Source organism: Labrus bergylta, chromosome 13, assembly GCF_963930695.1.
Source record: "Labrus bergylta chromosome 13, fLabBer1.1, whole genome shotgun sequence".
Taxonomy (NCBI): Eukaryota; Metazoa; Chordata; class Actinopteri; order Labriformes; family Labridae; genus Labrus; species Labrus bergylta.
In genome coordinates, this window is record NC_089207.1 from 13,598,755 (window position 1) to 13,621,769 (window position 23,015).

The 23,015-nt window shown below is 38.7% G+C and overlaps 1 protein-coding gene across 12 annotated transcripts in view; it reads left to right on the forward strand.

The window, feature by feature from the left end:
• stxbp5l (syntaxin binding protein 5L) overlaps positions 1–23,015 on the forward strand; it is a 111,778-nt gene that overhangs the window by 75,980 nt on the left and 12,783 nt on the right. For 4 of the 12 annotated variants that reach the window (XM_020638424.2, XM_020638427.2, XM_020638430.2 and 1 more), the window contains exons 11-23: positions 1,018–1,090; positions 1,318–1,465; positions 1,826–1,893; positions 2,380–2,420; positions 2,517–2,731; positions 3,027–3,202; positions 3,669–3,794; positions 5,758–5,909; positions 8,461–8,529; positions 9,642–9,707; positions 13,800–13,904; positions 17,272–17,325; positions 19,991–20,170. In XM_020638424.2, coding sequence (XP_020494080.1) covers positions 1,018–1,090; positions 1,318–1,465; positions 1,826–1,893; positions 2,380–2,420; positions 2,517–2,731; positions 3,027–3,202; positions 3,669–3,794; positions 5,758–5,909; positions 8,461–8,529; positions 9,642–9,707; positions 13,800–13,904; positions 17,272–17,325; positions 19,991–20,170 — 1,473 coding nt within the window. The remainder of the gene's footprint in view (positions 1–1,017; positions 1,091–1,317; positions 1,466–1,825; positions 1,894–2,379; positions 2,421–2,516; positions 2,732–3,026; positions 3,203–3,668; positions 3,795–5,757; positions 5,910–8,460; positions 8,530–9,641; positions 9,708–13,799; positions 13,905–17,271; positions 17,326–19,990; positions 20,171–23,015) is intronic. The other 8 variants (XM_020638434.2, XM_065962094.1, XM_020638436.2 and 5 more) reach the window with 6 other exon arrangements.

A 23,015-nucleotide genomic window follows, 5' to 3' on the forward strand; every position in this document is an offset into this window, starting at 1 on the left:
TTTAAATCTGCACAATTGAGAATTGAGAATTAAGGGCCCTAAGCCCAGTACACACACACACACACACACACACACACACACACACACACACACACACACACACACACACACACACACACACACACACACACACACACACACACACACACACACACACACACCCTTTAAATGACTTAACGAAGGATTCCAGCAGAGAAATTAAGTAAATAAATGTATTTTGATGTTGAGCAAACACGACATCACTTAACACAGATCATGTCCAAACCTGACAGCGTGTCTGGAGATTTTATTAATTAATGAGGATACGCTTTTGTGACTCAAGCTGAAATAGTCACCTTATCTTTCTGATCCCTTTTGATGTTGTGGGACTAATTCAGTGAAGTATAACTTAATTTCTCCATCAAAATATTTCATATGTGTATTCTGTGTTTTCAGGGGCAGACTGAAAGATAGAGTATTTAAATGAGCCAGCCAGAGTTTGGTCTATCTTGGAATAAAAACTGAAATCTGCCTCATAAATAGCAACGCGCCAGCCTGCTGGCGCATCTGGCTCGTAAAAGGAATGAGATCTGACACTCTGATTGGTTTGATTCATGTTACACCCAAAACACAGCTATGTATAATATAGCCACATAATCCATCCTCTTTGCGCTCTGTGCCCGGCTCTGCGCCCTGAACGTGAACTGTGTTAATACCAGTATATATTGGGACGCGCCCCAAATGGGCCATGCGCCACATGCCACATTTAGACCACACGCTTCATGCAGTCAAAATACAGAGCCCCATGTCTTCAAAAGGGGAGAAAGTGTCAAGACTTAGTTTTTCAGTAGCTGTAGCTGACTCTCTGATTCAAATAAACTCAATACAAAATACTAACATGTCAAATAAAAACAGAAACTTCATTTTTTTTTTTCTGTATTGCAAGTTAAAATGTTAAAAAGTTAAAATGCTGTTTGTGTGACACTCAAAAAAAGTACAGTTTAAACATCATCTTCAGTTTGGCTTTTTATTTCACAGAGGTCCAGGAGCCTTACGCAGTGGTGGTGCTTTTGGAGAAAGACTTAATCGTGGTGGATCTGACACAGAACAGGTATGTGGTTTAGGTAACTAAACACACCCTGGATAAACAACATCATTACAGTTTACCGTTTTACACAGGCTGATATTACATGTTATTCCATTAAGGGAGAACACTACTTGTAATGTATTACCTTTCTATAAGCCAAACACAGTCAACAACAAGATAACTTTCCCTTTGAATGTTTAGCTATAGTGGCTTTAGTCATACATAGTATATCATGATCTTCTGTTTTTCAGCTTTCCTATCTTTGAGAACCCTTACCCCATGGACATCCATGAGTCTCCAGTTACCTGCACAGCCTATTTTGCAGATTGCCCACCAGATATTATCCCCATTCTCTACTCTATAGGAGCTAAACACAAGAAAACAGGTTACAGCCATAAGGTAAGAAAAAAGGATATGAGATAATATACACTAATTTGTATCTGCCGCTTTTGATAATGTGCTGGTGATGTTTGGATAGTAATTGTGCTGTAGTCACAGTGTGAGCAGAAACACTTTTAAGTCACTTCTATCCTGTGGATAAAAATGAGAAAAAAAATATTACTGCTAAAAAATTGCAGAAAATTGTGTGAATCATTCACATGTGAGTCATTTTAGACACTACAGTTCAGTAAAAAAAGAGAATATGACACCTGTGTTTTGAAGAAAAAAAGTCTTAGCAACAGGTTCAAGATAGAGAAAAACAAAAGATGATTCAACCAAGTTTTTAAATAATCACTAATCTGTCTATTCCTATATTAGGAGTGGCCAATCAGCGGCGGAACATGGACGTTAGGCTCCCACACGTACCCAGAGATCATTATCACAGGGTAAGCCATGCTGCTTTCAAGGGATTAAAAGAGATAACCTGTTCTGAATCATGCCTACTGGGTGGTGTCTGCTTTTAGGCAACACTGAGCTTGCAGCAGCAGACAGGCAATATGAGGCCAATTGTATAATGTGCTTTTTTCTTCTGTGCTACAGCTTTAAAAGCTTCACTCTTTTTTTCCACAAAGTAGAACGCTAATGTCTGAACTAATTTGGAAAAAAGTATCAGACACTCAACATGCATACTCAAAGTCAGAGATTATCCATCCATCCATCCACCCATCCATCCATCCACCCATCCATCAATCCATCCATTTATCTGTAGATCAGAAAAAATACAGTTGAATTGAAATAAAGCTTTTATGTTTCTTACAGTTGTCATTTTTGATTAACATCTGTTACTTCCCTCAACATCTTGTTCCATTCATTTGGGAAGTAAGCACTCTAAATCCCTGAATCACCAAATACCTTTCTTTCTCCATGTCCAGCCATGCTGATGGTACAATAAAGTTTTGGGATGCATCGGCAAGTAAGTATGCTTACTGCAAATAAAATGTTTTTTTTTTTTTTTTTTTTTTTTTGCATTTACAACATTGTGACCAAAACTACCAACTTATTTTAACAGTCACACTACAGATGTTGTATAAGATGAAGACCTCCAAAGTGTTTGAAAAGCCAAAGCCAGGGGAGGGCCGGGCCGCAGAGTTGGTAGAGGAGGACCCCTTTGCTGTTCAGATGGTCAGCTGGTGCCCCCAAAGTCGTATGTTCTGCGTGGTCGGCATCTCAGCCCACATCATCCTGTATCATTTCAGCAAATATGAGGCCAACACTCAGATAGAAGTGAGTAAGACGACAATCCAAGGAGTGACATCTTGGTGATTTGATACAAAAGTGCAAATACCTGTTACATGTGTAATTCTTACCACCATCTACAGATATGTGCAGCGATGTCCTCTTTAGAGGAAGATAGAATGTAAATCCTTCTTCTACTGTGTCTGCATCTGCACAAGACTTTTACAGTTGAACGTTTACTTTATTAGTTGCATTGTTTCAGAAACAAAATATAGTCAATGTGACAACTTGACTGTTACAAATGATATATTTATCAATATTGAATTACCTGTGTCATCCTTAGTCACTGGAGGTCCGTCTACAATGTGAGTCTGAGGATGTCATCTCTCCATCGGAGAACGAGAACGATCCATGCTTCTCAGAGTCCGGCTCACATTCACCCCAAGCCCACCATCAGCAGTCAGTGAGCCCCGTCAGTGGGACAACCGAGGGTAACAAACACAGCATCCCCTGCCTTAAGTAAGATCCCTTTATTAAAGTATTTCTGCAACATATAACATACCACATGTGATTTCATAAATCCCTTATAGTGTGCCAGGATTTGCTTATGAAGTCAATACTGTAATCTACAATAAACTAAATTAGTGTTGTTTGTAACTGAACAGAATAGTTGTTTTAGAAAGACAGGGGAAAAAATCGCTCTAGATCAGTTCAGTTCTTCCTGAAGAAAGTTCAATCCAACAGCATCTGAAGCTGGCGTTTAATTTAAAGCTTAAAAGTAAAAATGAAGTGCTTACAAAAATGTTTAGCATATTTTCAACTTAGTTGCAGCTTTATCTCTAATTTCCACGTAAACCAACTTTGAATATATTGTTTTTTGGGGCATGTTTCCTTTCATTTTCAAATGGGAGGCATCATGTCAATTAATTTATTGCTAAGCATCTATTTCTACTGCATGCATAATACACAGGTCTGTCTGTTTCAGGGTGAAAGACAGGATGGTTCGGGTCCCTCCTGGTTACCAGGCAGAGCTGGTCATCCAGCTGCAGGGGATAGATGGAGAACCTCCTCAGCAGATCACCAGCCTGGACATCAACTCAGCCTATGGCCTGTAAGTCTCCAGACGCATGGCAAATCCAACTGTCTGACAGCTTGTCCTCCTTAATATTTGTTGACTACTAATTTTTATATCTAGATTAGGAATATTGAAGAGGTTTTTTTTTTTTATAAAGCCTGTATCAATTATATTATTATAGAATTATTGTTGGAAGTAAAACCGATAGTGAAAGTGTACACCTGAGTGACCAGAAAGACCACAGATTAAGTGTATTTACTGTTTTACAACATGAAGTTAACTAGATAGATCTTTTTGTTAAAGCTGTAATGGAGGTTGCATGTTGGTGGTCCAAATAGTTGCAAGACCGGACAGTTTGACCGATGTGCAAACTTAACCCTCTGTAGAATCTCTCGAGACAACAACTCTAAAGTGCACACAGCATGATTTCTGTATGCATAGTCTGCATCTATCTGTGTGTCTATGTGTCGATGGTGACTTGTCTTTCGGCTTATGTTGAGTTCTTGGAGAATCTTGGCACTGTGAACTTGAACATTCGTTTTGAATAGTAAAACTAAATGATCTAACTGCACTTTGATGAAACAAATTCAAACTGAAATTATTAACATTATTTCCCAAACTTGTAAAAACCAGTAAACAATGGGAAAGTTACCCTACTGCACCATCTTCCTGTTTTAAACGTCCATGAACCCTGGTTGGCAAATGTCAGAAGACAAGACTGAATTTTACTTTATTGTTTAATTAAATATCTATTAAAATATAATTAACACACAAAAATGATTGACAAGCAAGAGGTAGTGCATTATTATTATTTAGTGAATTTATCCTTTATAGAATGTATGCTCAGTGTAAGCATTGTTACTATGAATGCTTGCAGTTAATAAACAGGGTTAGTGAAACGTTTTCTGTATAGATTTTAGGTGGCTTACAGTATTTGCCAGCCAATCAAAATAAACCAAAACCTTTTTGTTTTGTTTTTTGGTTGAATTGTTTAGTCTCATGAAATATAAATGCTCTCTGTCAGATGATGCCTGTGATGCCGCTGCTTGTAACTTCATCTTCTGCATTGGCTCCTCAGTTAGCTAGATCAATTTTCATATTCACTCTTTCAACGGGGTGTTCTCTGTTTGTCCTTCAGTGAGGTCAGTGCACTCAGGGACTGACCTTCTTATGGACAAAAGGCAGTAAAACTAGGTTTCACGAAATCACGCAAAAAAATTGAAAATAGGAATCAAGCACACAAGAAGTAGCGATCAAACATTTGTTTTTTTTCTACAACCCTTTCCTTTTTTTCCCTGAGATAAATTACTGTATTTTGTTACTCTCCTGCGGGGTGGTTAAGTGTTGCCAAGGCTGGCTATGTGTAAGAGTGATCTGTTTTCAATAGTCATGTTTGTGGTATTGTAATTTTTGTTAGCATAAAGTGAAGGATAAAATGGACCTTTACAACACATGGTAGAACTTTATAATGATATTGCATTTGCCATCTGACTGTGGCATGTAAACAGAAGAGCAATGATAGGCGGCAGCAAGGCTGAGTGACATGAATTCAAGTTATTTCATAACTGATTCATTGCTTAAGTGATCTAGTAGGTCATTAAAAGGGTTCCTTGATATGAATCTAGCTTCATTTTGTAGCTGTTGAAATGTATTAAGGTTTTTTTTTTTTTTTTTTACAAGAGAGAGACTACATTTATTCAACTTGTTTCTCTTGATCAGTTGAGTTAGAGGCTCCGGAGCAATTATATCTCTGCATGGTATTTCTATTCTAGACAGCAGCAGTCGCAGTGTGAGAAAAGTCAGGGTTTTGGTGACAGTAATTACAGGAAAATGTCAAAGTTAATTTGGTTGTGTTTGATAGTGCTACATGTTCCACCTTTAATGTCATTGAGAGTAGCCTGGAGAAATCAATCTGCCAGTTGTGTCAACTGAAAAACACTCTTTGTCCTGTAAATGTCTGTGTGTGTGTGTGTGTGTGTGTGTGTGTGTGTGTGTCCAGTTTGGCGTTTGGGAACTGTAATGGCCTAGCGGTGGTGGACTACTTGCAGAAAACTGTCCTGTTGTGTATGTCGACACTGGATCTGTACGGAGCCGCCGACCCCTACCAGCGTCTCACCCGCTCCCCACGCAGGCACAGACAGTCCACCTCAGGTAGCACACACACACACACACACACACACACACACACACACACACACACACACACACACACTCCTCTTGGATCTTGCCACATAAACACATGCAAATACACAACTATAGAAACAGCCACACAATAATCTGTCGATACTGTGACCATTACGTCCAGCCTATCATCTAATTTCTATCTCCTGTCCTCTCAATCTGTAGCGCTCCTGTTTACTTCTTCCTGTTTATTATACCTTCTCTGGCTCAGTTATTTCTTTCAAGGTTAGACAGATCAATCATGCAAATGAGATCTATTTGCAATCAATGATGTGAAATTATGATGAAGTTGGTCTATTCTTCTTTAGAAATTATTCAATATCTCCACCTGCAAGCCCTTTACTAGTTCAGTTTGATCAAGTAAAGGGCTTCCCTAGGTCTCACACAAAGGACAACATGATATCTATTATCATTCTTTTGATTATTATTACTAGTTTTAGTGGTGGACAGTAGCTTAGATTACTTTTTAACTACTACTATATATATATTTAGTAACACTTTAAATTAGGTCCCAATATTCACCATTAACTGGTTGCTTATTAGCATGCTAATTATTTACATACTGGCTGCTTAGCAGTCAATATTAAGCGCTTATTAGTACCTTATTTTACAAACCATAGTCTATAGCTACTAGGCCAACGATACCCTCTTTATTACTGCTAATTAAAAGTTAGTTATAGGAAGCTATTGAACATGAATTATGATCTTAATATGCTTTGCTTATAATGGCCCTTAAAATGTAGTAAGCCAAAGCATATTAAGACAATTTATCTTCATTATGCTGTAAGTACTTTTTTTACTGGTACTATGTAGGCTATAGCATTTTGCAGAAAGTTTTGTCCATCAGCAATTCACTTCCAAAACGTCGGTATTGAATTGCAAAACACGATCAGTACTTTTTTCTCTTCTCTCTTTGCCATTTATCTCTGACACAGTTACATAACAAAACCCTGTCCAACACCGTATGACTGTCACACATCTGCACTATGATATGAAGTGCATGTTCACAGGCTGTATGTCTTTCCATGTTTGCATTTTTATGCATGTTGTCACTTAAAATCTGTCCTTATCGATTTTTGGCCCTGCTTGAACATTCATTTAAGGTCGATATCCACAGAGGTCTCCTATTTCCTGACTCCCTTTCTCAGCATCTGATTTTGACTGATGATGATGTCTGAGACTGAAAGATAAGACTATTAGAAAAGCCTTCCTTATTTCATACACTGACCTCTGGTTTTAATGCGTTTTAGTTACAGGGGTTTAAAACATGAGACATCTAGCATCCTTTAAGAAAATTCAAAGTTTAAGCTTTCTTGTGAAATAATTCCACCTGTGTAGCTAAATAAAATCCTGTAATGGTCTTTAGGACTCATGTAAAGGTGAAAATCCAGGCTTTGTCACTGTCTCTTGCCTAGGTGATTTTATTGACCGCCACAGTACTTACTTGCTGTACCAAACTTCCTCTTCTGTTAAAGTCTGTCTATTTTGGGACTTTAAAATCAATTTGGAGGTGGAAGAATAAACAAAAACATCAGACTCTGGCCTTTCTCTAAACCCCAGGTGGTGGTGTTTCGGTCTTGAACAGTTGCTGGAGTTAACAGTGTAGACAAATCTCAAAGGACACTATGAACAGGGCGAGCAAAATACATGAGACTTGTTAAACTAAATTCAATCTTTAACAGCTGACCTCTATTCCAACTTTTTAGAACCTGTAGTCTTCTGTCCTTCCTTCAACATTTTTAGCTGTTGTCACCACACATATATCTATGTGAATACTATATTTATGTCAGTCAAACGGTCACATCATAAAATTATACTAAATTATTGGAGATTAAAGCCAGAACATGCCAGGACATTGCTAAATATACACAAGAAAAATGCCATGTAAATGAATAATTATTTGTAAACTTGATTTGTTATTAATGATATACTGCCGGCTAACAAACCCGTTGACTTCTGAACTTACAAATCACATCACAGCAGTAGACGGTATAACTTGATGTCCTCTTCTTAAATTAACACAGTTGCTGCTTGCTCACACTTCTTTTTTTTCACCCTAAGCCTGTGTGTTCTTCTCTCCCCCATCCTTCCCTTCTGCTCCCCCTCTCTCCCCCCTTCTTATAACATCATCACTCTGTTTCTCCTACTTAACATTCAACCCTTTACCTTTCAATTGATTTGTTTTTTTGCTCATCTTGTACTTTCTACTGTCTTCTTCTTCTGTGCCATCCCTTTGTACACACTGTATACCTTTCTACCACCTTTCTCTCTTTTTCAACATTCCTTCCTCTCTCATGTCTCGCTGCTCTAAATCTGAACATATTCGTCTTTCTCTTTCTTTTATTCCTGGTCTCCATTTCCACCACTCCGCCTTTCACTCTCCTCCTCCTCTTTCTCCTCCTCCTCCTCTTTCTCCTCTTCCTCCTCCTCTTTCTCCTCTTCCTCCTCCTCCTCTTCTTCCTCCTCCCACCTTTTCGTGACTCTGTGGCTGCTGATGTGGGCATGTGGGCCTGCCTGCCAGAGTTTTGCATGCGCGGCCTGTCTAACTTTTATTCAGATTCAAAGAAAAGGATCCGTACATCCTATCAGAGTAAGTCGGGCCCTCCTAAAGAGGTGTGTGGGTGGGGGAGGGGGAGGATGCAGTGTTTTGGTGAAAACACAGGGTTGGAGGAGATGGTTGCCATAGGGACTGGTAATGAATGATGTGGACTGAAAGCAAAGGGACACACCAAGGAGATGCTTTGAATACAATGGGTGTTTTCATGTCTGTATTTTACAACCTTACCAGAACAACCCTATTTCCAGTCATGTCCAATGGTATGTCCTTTGCAGACAGAGAGCCACTCCTTTGAGCCTGTTCGTAAGGGCAGTTATAAATATTATATGATCCATGTGATGTATATTTTAACAGAAGCAAAGTTAGTGGGGTAAATAAAGCCCTAATAATCTACTGGGCCTAGGAGAACAAATCAACATGCTTTTAATCAAAAAAAAACTAAGAGATTTTTTATTGTTTATAAAAAAAAAAAACATCCATTGTCTTTAATCATCTAAAAATGTAACGATAATAATTGAGGGGACATTTACATAAGTAATTTTGCTTGAAACATTTATTGAAAATATATTATTACATTTATAGATTTTTTTTCATGACTGTGAGGATGCAGTTGGTCTCTTAATGTTGCCTTATTAATAGGATTAGTCATGCCAGAATTTGTGGTCGTTATCAGAGAGGAAACGGTCTGGTTTCTCGTTCTGGCCTGTGCTTGGTGCATGCTAACAGTTTGTGTTTATTCTTATTTGTATGTTGATCGTTGAAAATCACGAGATTTGCACTACTAAGTGATTAGTAATCTGGCTGGAATATGAAAAAAAAAAAAAACATTTTATTTATTTATAACTGACAGTAGTGCAGGTCGCAGTAGGGATCAGCCACTCTTTCTCTTCAGAGACGAACAGATGCAGGGTTGCATTAACTGGGGAAAGTGGGAAAGTGGGAAAAGCTTAAAAGCTGGGAATTGAAAATGCAATTAAGAGACAAATCATTGGTACCCTGTACTCTAAACTCTTTGTTGGGGCTTTGCGTGGCTGATGTCACCTATGTTTACTTACTATCTGTATGACTGACAAGCTCAAAAAGATCAGACTAATTGTGTGTTCCCTTTTTTTCCCCTTCTTCTGGGCTGCATTTGGCTGCGACAGGCCTTACTGAACTCTCTGACAACCAGCAATCCTTTGACATGGAGAGAAGCAAGTCACCCACCTCAGGTAACCTCCTGACACAGACAAACACTCGCTGCTAAGCTGACCATTCCCTGTATGGAAATGTCTTTATTTATCATTATTTGCACTGTGATGCCTTGCTGTATAGCCCTTGTGTTTTGAAACAAGCTACAGAATTCAGCTTGTGAACACCAGAGCATCTTCGCCTGATGGCACTGGCAGCTGTTTGAAATGGTAATTTTCATTGTGGTCATATGGACATGTTACTTTCTGAAATATGTGCTGACAGTTGAAAGTTGATGAAGAGCCTATGTGATATAAAGTTGTCAGAGGGTTTGACTGCATTGTATTTCAGTTATTACAATGTAGTCATTACAAAGATGAACTAGAGAAAAGTCTTCTCTGTGTGTGTGTTCTATCTCTTTCTTCATCCCTCTCTGACTTCTTTGTTTTTCCAACATGGCTCATGTTCTGAGAGAAACACAGGGAAAGATAAAGAAAGCATATGGAGCGTGCCCAAACACTCTAAACCAATATGTATACAACAGTTTGAACATGATGACAGTGTGTTGAAATAACCAGCATATATATATTTTTTTAATTTAATGCTTTAAAAGGACATCTAGACAGAATAATTCCTACAGCTGGTGAAATATTTATTTATATCATTCATAATATATTATAATAAGCTCAAGCGCACAGCTGTTAGTTGAAAATGCTGGGATGTTTGTGTGTAGCGGTGCTTGACTTGTATTAGATGCTACTGAATTTGTAATGGGTAGTCATTCCTTTAAAGAAGAGTGCTGTGTGATGAAGCATTATGTGTTTAAAGGATATGTTATATTCATAATGTTGCCGCTTTGGAGTATAGGATTTAACTTTAGAGATACAGCATCATGGTAGATATGATGGTGGAAAGCTGGGTGAAAGAGATAAATATGACAGTACAGTGACTCATGATGAATACTGTGGATCACAGGATAATGTTAAAGGTCTGCGGGTAATAGGTAAAGGTCGGATATGACGGGTGTGGTAATATGATATTTTCAGCGTGTTGCGATCTGTTGTTGGAAGACAGACAGAAGAAGAGCGAATCTGTGATGGGAGAATGTGGGAGATTGTGGCCTGTGTGAAAATCACATCACTTCATCTCAGCAATTTCAGAACATAAAGGTCAAATGGTTGAAGGTGCGAGCATGTAAATCCTTTGCTGTAGACACTGTAAGAAGAAGAAGAGGTGTGGTCTAGGCTCTGTGTGCTTTATAAGCTTTATTTTTTACAACAATTAGTTTTAAACCAACTAGATTTACTGATGGTATTTCTTAAACATCAAAAAAATGGATATACCGTAAAATCCAGAATATAAGTATGACGTGGCCTGTTCAGAGGGAAAAAAAAGGTGTAAATTGTCTTCCTGCATGGTGATTTTCACTGTGTTCAGCAATGTCCACAAATTGGAGTTTCTGCGCAGCTCTGTAGCTCTTTTAGTACCATCTGTTTACACTTTTTGGGAAGTTTTAACAGATATAAACCGCCACACACACAATAAAAATATTTGCTCGACAACCTTGCACACAAATGCATCAACAGAGAGCTACAATGGCAGCTGCAAGGGTGAAATAATACACAGGTGAGGGCAAAGTTCTGCAAAGACTTTTGACGAGTAGACCAAGGTGGGCTCTGCACCTGCAACACACCATAACAAATAAATTTAATAAAAATTAAATGGCAAAGCAAATATTTTACCCTCAGATTTCCCTCTCTGTGGTCTGGCCATGATTTTGTTTTTATACAAAAAACCTGAAACTGACTTGACGAATATTTCTATGAAATTGGGGATTTGGCCATGTTGTGAGTCCTTGTTATTGGTATATGGTAAATGGACTTAGACTTGTATAGTCTTTTTCTTATGCTTTGGTCACCTACCTGTTCACACCCATTCAAACACTGATGGCAGAGGTTGCTATGTAAATGGTCACATTCATATGCCGCCGACGAAGCAATTTGGGGTCAAGTGTTTTGCCCAAGGACACATCAACATGTGGCTTCAGGGGCTGGGATCGAACCCCCAATCAGATTGAGGGACGACCAACTCTACTACTAAACCACATATGACGCTATTATGCCAGCTGCACTTTTTACTCTTCATTTGAGACGCATTTGAATACTGGTTTAAATACCAATAACATGTTTTTTTTATGTCTCTAGTTCATGTTTGTTTGTCTCCGGGTTGAGCTGGTGTTGAGCTTTCATTCTTGTGAGCTTTGCTTTTTAACCCTTGTAAGAAAGCATATTAAGAACAGGATTTACAGAACCAGAACAAGATGTTATTTGCTGGCTTTGTCAGGGAAGTATTTCACTCTTGGTCAGTGGATGAGGTCATGGTCAGCATGTCCCATAACAAGCCTGCCATGATTTGTGAATAGCCAGATGAAAACCAAAGGAAAACCAAAGGGTACACAGCTCAACAGTGTTGTACACAAGTGTCTGATGTACTTGAACATTTACCCAGACAGGAGAGGCAGATTTTAGGACCTGTTACTAATTAGGGAGTACATTATCAGAGTTAGTGCCTGCTATCAAGATTTCAGTTCTACAGCAGCCTGTTTTGCGTAACACTGGTATACTGGGTTAGCACGTTCCTTTCAAAGGTGTTAAATACAGACACTGTCATAATCGCCGCAAGATTTGCCAGGCTTGGTAAATCGCAATGCGTGTACTAACTTCAGTTCTTTGCATTTTCTCCTCCTAGTATTTTGCACTTTAGGGCAGAAACACCCCATATTGCATATTCATTAAGGCAAACGTGCTAAATGGACAATGTGTGTTGTTTTGCTCATATCAAAGACACAATCCTCACTGAGCACCGTTAGTAGATCAGACAGCACAATTTTTGCAGGTGGTATCAAGTTTGCGTACGTTTTAAGACACGCAAACCTTTAGTAAATCAGGCCCCAGGTGTATTGTTCCTAGAGGGCCACATGCAGACTGAAGACAGCTTATTAATGAAGTCAGCCATCACCCTGATTCATCCCGGGTGTCAATAGCTGCAGGTGTCTTTCTCTCCTCTGTTTCCTGTGTTTTTCTTCAGTTCTCACTAGACCAGGTAATTGGTCCTTATCCTTCATGAAAGTAATTCCTTCCCATTGGCTTCTATTTTGAGTCAGAGTTCATTATTTTTGGTTCAGGGATACCTGCAACATTTTCTCTCTGAGCCGTATGTCACATGTGGCATTGAACAGCACCAGTCATGAGATGGGCTAACAAGCGGAGATGCCAGTGCTTGGTGCCTGACCCAGCGGGTTATTTTTAGCTAAGAGCATGCCAGGAGAGAAAGGGAGGAGATGATGGCTGAAACTTGAAACAATGGGCTGAACTAATGCTACCTACTCAGCTCACGGCTGTTTTTGTAAAGCTGTAGATCAGCCTACCGATAGTACTTCAGCCAAGCCTGCCTCCTAAAAATACCATGTATGACTCAATAAAACCTATGCATACTTAATAAACCATGAAAGCTAAATCATGAATATTGAAGTGCTGCACTGGAAGTACTGGTGCCTGGCCAGTAGTTCTTGGAATCATCGATGCAAACATTGGGTAAGAAGGAGAATTATGATGTATAATGGTGCTTAACATTTACCATCATTATGGTATTAATTATTTTATATATATTTATTGTAGTTCAATTTTAGTATTTCATCCATCCCCCATTGTCTTACACTTATCTGTGGATATCTCACAGTGGCAGCGGACTATTTGAGTTAGCCCAGATGCCCCTCACTCCAGTATAGTATTTCAGTGCTGCTTGTATTTGTAGGCTTTCACTGCCCAAAGCTCATGAAGAAGGTTCAGTTCAAGGTGAAGGACGACTTGTAAAGCGAAAGCTTTGCTTTCCTCTTCTGCTCTAGCTTCATCTCAGTCCACCTACATTACTGTTAATATGCACTTGTGTTTGTGCCAACAATACCGACACAGCTTCCACTTTGGTTATACAGGGACCCTTATGGCTTCTTATGAACAATTTTGTTTATTACCTCAAATGTTTCCCTTCCTCTTTCCTCGCCAGTTCACACACTGTGTTATGTGTCTCTCACCTGTTTCCCTGAAAAATCTGTTCTGTTGGATCTCCTGTTCCAGTTCATTACCCAACCTCCCTTCACAATGACCCACGCATCCTGCCAGAGCCTGTGGCCAGTCTGAGAGCCAGCCACTGCAGTCCAGTCTTTTACTTACTGGACAATGGTAAGAGGGGGAGGGGGGTGACTCATAAAACTCAGCCTCTTCATGGACATCTGCTTGTGGTATGTTACTGTATGGCAATAATGCAACAACATAGGTACATGGGTTGACTGTTGTCTTGGACAGGTGATTGGTTCAATGTTGCACATGCATGCTAAATCCGCTTCCGCTCTGTGAGCAACACTAACAGGAGAACACCATACCTACATTCATGCCTTTGCATAGCAACAGAAATGGAAAACTTTTGTTCGGGACTCAAATACATTTCACATCCCTTAGAAAAGCTGCTTCCTTGTTTCTCAAAGTTTGATAAAAGAGTAGAAAAACCTTGGCCAAATGAAAATGTTTATTAAAGCGAACTTCTCTTATAAATGTCATTTCATTTGGCTGGCTGAATGAAAAACTAAATTAGGTGCAGGATTCATCTACTTGGCTTGATAAAAAAAACAATTTTAAACCAATAACTGGCTAACAGCTTGATGTGAAATTGTATAAATACAAGGGAAAGTTCAAAGAAAGAAAGTTCTTGATTTCCATTCCGTTTGTTAGGATTTAGCTATAACAGGACTTTAGCGCAAAGGGACTTAGGCATTCTAAATTCTGATCAAAGAAGAGATAACTGTGAGTATGTTAGAATACATGAAATGTATTTAATTTTTCATGTGGCGTTCATCAAAAGATAATATCCGCCCAGGCATCTATAATGAGTAACAAAAGAGTGAGTCATCAGCTAAGTTGCTTGCAGTGTAAACAAGCTGAGAGGGGCTGTGTTTGGAGGAGCAGTGTCTTTGTTGCTGCTTTGTCAATGTGTTCCATGCTTTTGTATGTGCGACTGCTGGTGGTGCATTATCTCTCTGCCCCAGCTTCAGGGTTGGTAGACATTTGGGTGTTTGTTGTATGTGCCAGAAGAGGGCTTTGGACATGGTCCCCTCATCATTCTGCAATGTTGCAAAGAAGGAGAGCTTTGGTTGAGAACATGACCGTAGTCTAACCGAACTTCTCCTCCTAAGTTGTCACCGCCTCTAGTGCTTCATTTGACATTCACCATTGTGTGCTTAAAAAGGTAAAATGCTACTTTACTAGAATGTGGACCATGGATTTGTGTCTTTGTTATGGCGTGTCAATAAACCTGCAGTCTCATCTTGTTTTTAGCTAGGCATAATGTTCATTACTGTCTCATCTCTAACTAACTGCATGGTACCCAATGCGTGGTCTGCTGTAGTACTTCCTGTATGTGACTTCAGCTTGCCTGGTACCAGCGATTTGGACAGATTTTTTTCCAGCAACAACCCTTATTTGTTACCTCAAAACTGTGTTCTATAATTCGATCACTCAAGGTTTTCAACCAAGAACTGGGGGGAAAATTTGAACTTTGATCTTTTTTCCTACACGAGCTGTGGGTCTTAACATCAAACAGTGGACAAGGATACTTGAAATTATTAAGAGACATTCAAGAAAGCTGCCAACTTTTATTTCATACCTACTTCTATCACCACCATGATGTTGACATTTGTGGTTCAACTTTAGATTTAATTGAATTTATTTTATTTGATAGGGACGGTGCAATTGAACATAGTTTCAATATTCAAAATTCAGCTTCAAATGTGTTTTCATGAACCCACAGGTATTGATTGTCTACCATGTTTGCCAATGCAAATGAGCAGCTTGGCTCATTTCACTTTAAAAAAAAAAGACAGCTTTTAGACAGTTCAGGAAGTAAAGTACACTTGGCTGAAGACAGTGCAAAAATTCAAATTAAAAAAAGATATCAAATGCAAATGCAAATAATGAATTTCAAACATGCGAACAAAAATATTATTAATTGCGATTTACCATTGAAATTCAGCAATTAATTGCAATCAAAAAAATTATCGTTCGACAGCCCAAAGACCAAAACTCAAAATGTTGCATAACTGACAAATGTTAGCTTATTTATTCAGTAAGCATGCAGGAAGAAGGGGGCCACAGATGCAAAAGAATGATCCTCAGTGTTTGGTTCAGTATTGTTCATATTGAATATAAAAATGCCTTATGAATCTCAACCTTTTTTATATTTAATGTGTGATGAACGCTGATGAAAAGCAGAGGACCAGAGTAACATCTGTGTGTTACAGGTTTATTATGAGAATATTTTCCCTGTCATTAACACTGCTCATATTATGTGGTTGTGGCACCAGCTGTTACCACAGCTTATTATGACACACACACACACACGTGCGCGCACACACGCACACACACACACACACACACACACATGCGCGCACAGTTCATAAATTATCTCATTTGCGTTGAAAGGCCTCTACTGTTGAATGATAATAAGAATTATATTTTCTTTAATACAATTGGACTTTTAAACCCTCATTTCCTATTAGAATAAGTGAAAATGCTTTTTTCCAATGGCGCTTGATGCTTTTTTGATTTTGATAGTTGCCTAATAGTTGCAAGTAAATCTCAGTTGATATTAAACAATCCAGGAAGTCCTGCGTCTTTTTCAGTCTTTGTCATGTCAGGATTTGTACATGAAAGGTCAGTTATTTCCACATTAAACAAAACATTTCATGGTCACACTATTTTCCTTTAGTGGTCAAATCAAATCTCATGTAAACACCATCATGTGTCTTCATACAATACAAAGAAACAATGAAATATTGCCTTCTTTTTAAGGGGAAACCAGAGTCATAACATCTCAAGTTTGACCTTTGCAGTTCTATACTTACTGCAAAAATGCTTGCAAAATGTTTTAATATGTTATTTTACTTTATTTATATTCAGTGTCCCACTGTGGAGTATTTATATATTGGCACCCTGTGGTGTCACCTTGTTTATCTGTGCTTCCATGTCAGCCCAGGCTGAGTAATATCCGATCTTATTGTGACATTTTAGCAGAGCAAATTTAGTCAAAACAGATTTCTTTCAGCAAGACACCTATCAAAATGTAGAAATATGTGCTGCTGAGAACTTGTTGCAGCTCAATGACAATAACCTTTCGTGGAGAGATATTGTATGCTCTCTACTTAGGAAGGCTTATTTATTGAATTGTGTGAATGTTTTTTCACACTGGTTCAGTATAGACCGGTTCAGTATCAAAATAATTGAATCTTGTAAAATGTTCTGGCCTGGGAAAACAATGGAGCATGCATTTAAAAGTATGCCTGCCATGTGCAATTGCACCAATCTGCATGTTGCTGTTCTATGTTAATTTAAGTAGCCTAATTTCCCGTTTTGTTCAAGTCATATATTTGCACCTTGGTTTACCTGTGACCAAGATCACATCTACTAATTTCTCTATGATTTACCTTTCATTTATTTATTTATTTATTTTCTTTTGAAGGGATTAACTGGTGCTTTGTTTCCTATTCTTTTGTTTCAGTAAAGGGACCTGGCAGAAAGTTAAGTCTGCCGACAGATCTTAAGACTGATCTTGGTACGGTAGGCGAAAGCCAGCAGTTTTCACTGATTTCCTTTGAGTCATTTAGTTCCTGCTTTTAAAATGTTTTCCAGGATTTATGTTGCTTTTAGAAGTTTTACTCTCACTCAGACCTTCTTCTTTCAGTTTTCTCGTCACTCTCTCCTCCTGTTCTGCAAGCCCATGAGACTGTTGGTGTAAAGTTTTTGTCCATTTTTCCCCTTACTGTATTTTTATTTGATTTAAATCTTCCGTATTCGTTTCTCTTACATTTTGCAAGTGTTTAAAGGTGATTTCAAACTCATTCCCATATTTAAATTTGAGACTTTCTATTGCTTTTTCCTGATTGGACCATCTTTTTTACTCAACCTTTCCTCCATTGACAGCTTTTCTCTGCACTGATTAGATCACTTGCTCCGTCTCCAGTCTTTCTCCATTCTTTCCATCGACTGGATCTGCGTTACTTACACTAAGCCTTTCCCCATTCTCCACCAACTTACTGTCAAACACATCACAATCTCAGGTTTCCCTCAGCTCTGCTTACATTGCCACATATGCTTTCTCTTCAATACAAAATGTGCTAGTGACCACTGTTTTTGTGACTGTCTTTTTCATTTCACAGGTTTGAAGAAATGCTTTTTTTTCTGTCAACTCTGCATATTTTATTTAAGGAAATGTGAAGAAATTTATTGAAAGAAAAGACCTATGATAATAATAATGTTGATGCGTCATCACATTTGGTACAATAACGAAAAATGAAGGTCCTCCATTTTCACGGGGTTCAGACATGCCAATGAAGAGTCAATATGATAAAGGCGGTGGGGTAGAAGAGTATGAATTAATGTTTTACCTTAATACCTGATATATAAACTTCTTGTGGTGACAACAAAATATTTCTCCACAAACACACAAGATAAAAAAGTATTTATCTGCCATCGGCGCGTGTGCATGGGTTTGTGCGTTTGTGTATATTTGTTATGTGAACGTGTACACCCTCAATGGATGAAGGAGGTGACGTGTTCAAAGTATATTAAAGTGCCAGTCTTTCTGCTTTTTACCAGTTCCTTTCTGAATATTCAACCTAATCTAAATTTGCTGCCTCACAGAAAGATACACTTGGTGTTGTTTAGGCTCTGGGTTTAGTTAAATGACTATCACCCAAAACTGGTCTGCCCTATTGAACTTTTACATGTTTTGCACATGGCCAAGGTGGAGCCCCCGAAGTTAATCATATTCACTTCCATTCATTTGTGCATCAACTACGGACAACTTGACTTCATATGACTTAAGAAATGCAAAATATAAAGAGGAAAGGGACAAGGAAAAACAAGGTAATGCTGTCTGGGGTTACTTAACAGCACATTTTTTAATAAACTCATAAGTTTCTACTTTGGATCATATTTTTAAAAAACAACAATAGAGAAAGCTTAGATGAGACCCTACACAATCTTTTATTGCCATAGAGAAAACTGTTTCTTTTTTTAACTAATTCCATAAGAAAATGGAGAGTTGGAAGCTGCTAATTGTGAATACACATTTGGTGGTACCTTAATTAAACAAGTTCATAAGTTCCCTTGAAATGGTTAGCAGAGTGCTTGATATATTTCTTTCAGTGTCTCCTTTAAAAGCAAGGGAAAGATACTGCATGGTGTTTACAGCAATTAATAGAACTGAATCAAAAAAGCATTCAAACAACGTGTGTCCTGTTTGTCAGGGGAATAAGTTGTTTTAAAGCAAGAAGTCCTGAAGTGCCGATTGAGTAACCAACCATTGCACTTTTTGGAAGTTACAAACTATTACATTTCATAAGAAACACCTACAAAACAACTTTGTGGCCAATGTTGGTCATGTAACTAACTCTTCTAACTATTGTGTACGGTTCAAGCAGCTCAAGTCATGAATTGAATCCAATTGAATTCTTTAACTTTAAATAATGTAAAGTTTTCAAAAACCTCATCCCCGATGGGGGATTTAGTTCTGGAAAGTTGAAGTTGTATCTGTCTCAACAGTCTGTAGCTCACTTACTCTCTTGGATTATGTTGTGGTGAAAGAAAAGAAGTTCTCAGATTTGTCAAATTGTTTTTGTCTACCTTTGATCGCCACCTGTAATCATTTATCGTTATGTCATGTGGCCTGTGGTTGAAAAAACAAGTTTTGCGATAGGCAAGCATTTCTAACCAAAAGGGGCAAAATATTAAGGTGAGATGAATCCAGAATACTTTTCACATATCATTCTTGGTACTGACTTGATGAAAGGTGCACTTAAAGTCACTTTGCATTTCTGCCTCTGTTTTCTGTTCTCCCAGCATCTCGATCTCCTCCCTGCTGGTTCTTACTCTGATCACTCTTCAAACCTTTTTTCACTCACTCTTGCTTTCCCTTCTTCCTTGCTACCATCTCTCTTGTTGACAATCTAATTTCTAACACCAGCTTGATCCTATAACACTACATATACATCCATCTTCACAGGTCATATAGTATATAAAATGTACTATACTAGAAAAAACACAACATTTGAGTTAAATCTGCATAAAGCCTGCATTTTTAAAGGTTAACAAAATCACAAATAGTTTGTGTAAAATTCCAAAAAAAGGAAGATGTGACTTTGGAAGATGGATAATTATATGTTTGAAAGATTTTTTCCCTCTTTCTATTGTTTGCTAATGCTTTGCCATTGTTACAGATCATGTCAATGGACATTGCACTAGCCCCACATCCCAGCCCTGCTCGGCGGGGAAGCCTCGAGCCCAGATGGGTGCCGAGGGGCCACGGCTTACACGCAGAGGCCCCGGTCGACCACCCTTCCGCAAGGCCCAGTCCGCTGCTTGCATGGAGATCTCTTTGCCTGTGTCCCACACTGAAGGTGTGTGCTTGTACCCCCAACCCCCAACCCCCATTCCTTAACCTCTTACATAATGACATACCCTACCTCCCAACATGTGCATGTCATCTCCTCATTCTCTGGGGTAAGTGAACTAATTAAGGCCTTCTGGTTAACAGAAAGCGAGCGCATGTTCCGCAAGTTAACAGCAAATCACCTGCTTGCATGCTTCAGTTACCAGGACTGGGCAACAGAGAATGGTTTGCAGATACGCTCTTCAAAAACATCTTAAAACTAGCTGTTCCATATACCCCTTCTCCAAACGCTCATTGCAAAGTCAGAAGTTAGCGGCTAGAAGTGGACACTGCCGGTCCATCAAGCTTTGGATTTCATTTTAAAGCAGACTGCATGGTGCTCATTAAAAAAATGTAAATCAAATGATTGGTTGTTTGCAGCCAATTGGATCTGCCAGCAGCTATCGTCATTTTAGTCAAATGCATTGCTAAAGAAATTAGACTATTACTGCAAGCGGTTCACAACAACAGCAGGTTAGTTAGTTCTTTAGCTTTGTTAGCTTAAGCCAGGCCTACTTTGAACACATAACAGGGCAGTCACTGGAAGAATGGAATATATGAAACCTTAAATGCAGCAGTAATGTGTTTTCTATGAATGTGACAGTATGTTTCCCCGACCAGGTAAAGTTCTCTGTCTTTCCTCTGTAAAATGTATTTGGCATGCTCAGTAATAGATTTAGAATGGATTGGGTATTTTATAAATAGGTAACAGAAAGCACGAGGAGCCGCTAGTCCATGTAGTCACACTGGGAGAAGGTATGAATAAGTAATACAAGAAAACCATTCAAGTGTGATGTGGCTCTGGCTCTTGACATCCACAATCTGACATTTATTTTCTTCCATTTGAACTCCTTCAAATCACACCATGCCATCTGAAATTGTATTTACTCACCAGACTGTGTTCTTGTGTGTGTCTGTTGTGCGTACATGCTCCTTTGTGTCTGATAGAAATGTGTGTGTCTGTGGGGAGCGTGAATATGTCCCTGTCTATGTGTTGGTCAACAGGTGCTTTAGCTTGTGTACGTCTGCGTTAAAAAAAAATTGGTTCACAGTTTGAAGATTTGATTTCCATTCCGAAAATACGCGATTCCTACATCACAAGTGACAGCCAAACAAACAAAAAAATAAAGATTCTGTTGTCAGATGAGGACTTAAATTATACTCCCAACATGGCAATTTAAGATATTGACTTCAGAACTGTCACAAACAAATAGCTTCTGTCAGAACATTTAACATTAAACTGCACGCTGCTAATTAAATCTTGCACTTAGTCTGTCACTGCCAGGCAGCAGACATCAACACACCAATGAGAGGAAAACATCTCTCTGACAAAAAGGAGACATACCACTCTGATTTATTTAACATGACTCCTGATGTCATGTTCGACGTGTTATTTCTGTCCCCCTGCACTTCCAACCAGAAATTCTCTATCTCTCTGCCCAAAGTCTCCAGCTTAACTTTGCTGTATTTTGACTTAAATTCGCATGGCTGGGTGATGTTCTGAGGGAGGTGGGAATAACAGTAAGGATGCCAGGCACTGGCCTTAAAGGCAAAAGTAGCTAATTTATAAAAAGGGACAGAAATGATGATTGGCCCTGGAGGCTGAGAAGCTGGTAAGCACTGCAGTGCTGTGATTCAAAATGTGCTGTGTGAAATACTTTGCTACCTCAGGCTGGTCTCTTACTTTTCCCATATTCCGTCAAAGTCTTCATGATTATCAAATTATAGACTTCACTGTCAACCTATGCTGAATCAGATACCAGTTTACTACCAGCACTGCAACGCCTTCATAAAGTGTGATGCATCATACAAATATGAGTATTTGTGCCCGAGGAGATCAGAAATTACTGGTTGTGTAGGTTCTACTTCTCCTTGAAAAAAATACCTGTTACTATGTTGGATTTCATGAACTACCATGGAGTGCTTTCGTGTGGGTCACACGTCTCCTTCCAGGCATTGTCTGGCCCTCTTCCCTCCTTCCCGCAGGAATGCTGCATTGAAAATGCACTCCACTGTTCCTCACTGAATCAATACAGAACATTCATTTTCCTTTATTTTCTTTGGCACAGCCCAATCATAAATTGTGCATAAAAGACTCTCTTCAAGCATGAAATTATGTAGTTAAACCATCAAAACGTGTGTAAAAAGAATCTATGTTCAACCAGGTGTAAACAGGCCTTTGTCAAAACAGGACAGGCTACTGTCTCTGTGGGAGAATCAACTCTGGATTTGTTCTCAAAATGTCACAGTAACTGCATCACCCATGCACACACATCACACAACAGTAGCACACAGTTGTTCAGGTCACTGCTGTTGAAAGTAAGACCATGTTCTTATATGATATTCTCTTCGCATCTTTGTGATGCTAGTAAAGGTTTTGGGTTATAAACGTTTTTATTTAGTTCACAGCCATTTTTTAACTTCGTGCCTGCTTATAGATTTTTTTAAACAAGAATGCAGATGTGAAATATTGATGGCAAATAATAAACAAGTAAGGTGCAGCTGTTGTGTTGCAGTTGACCTTTTTACACCAGTTCTGCAATTAGATTCATGCTGCCATCTCTATTACCCTCATTATACCACAGTGACCTGGAGCGAGAGGAAGGCAGGCTTTCATTAGCATAGACTTAATGTTTTATTAAAGCAGCTGCCTGGGCCACAGCAATACTCTCAATCTAACTCTTTTACGTGGTTGATTTCATGCATTTATAGCCTCTGAAAGTATCAATAAGAAACCGATTGATAGAAATCTCCAGCTTCTGTATGTTATTAATTTTTTAATATTTAGTTGGCGTGAACAATAAGTAAAGAGG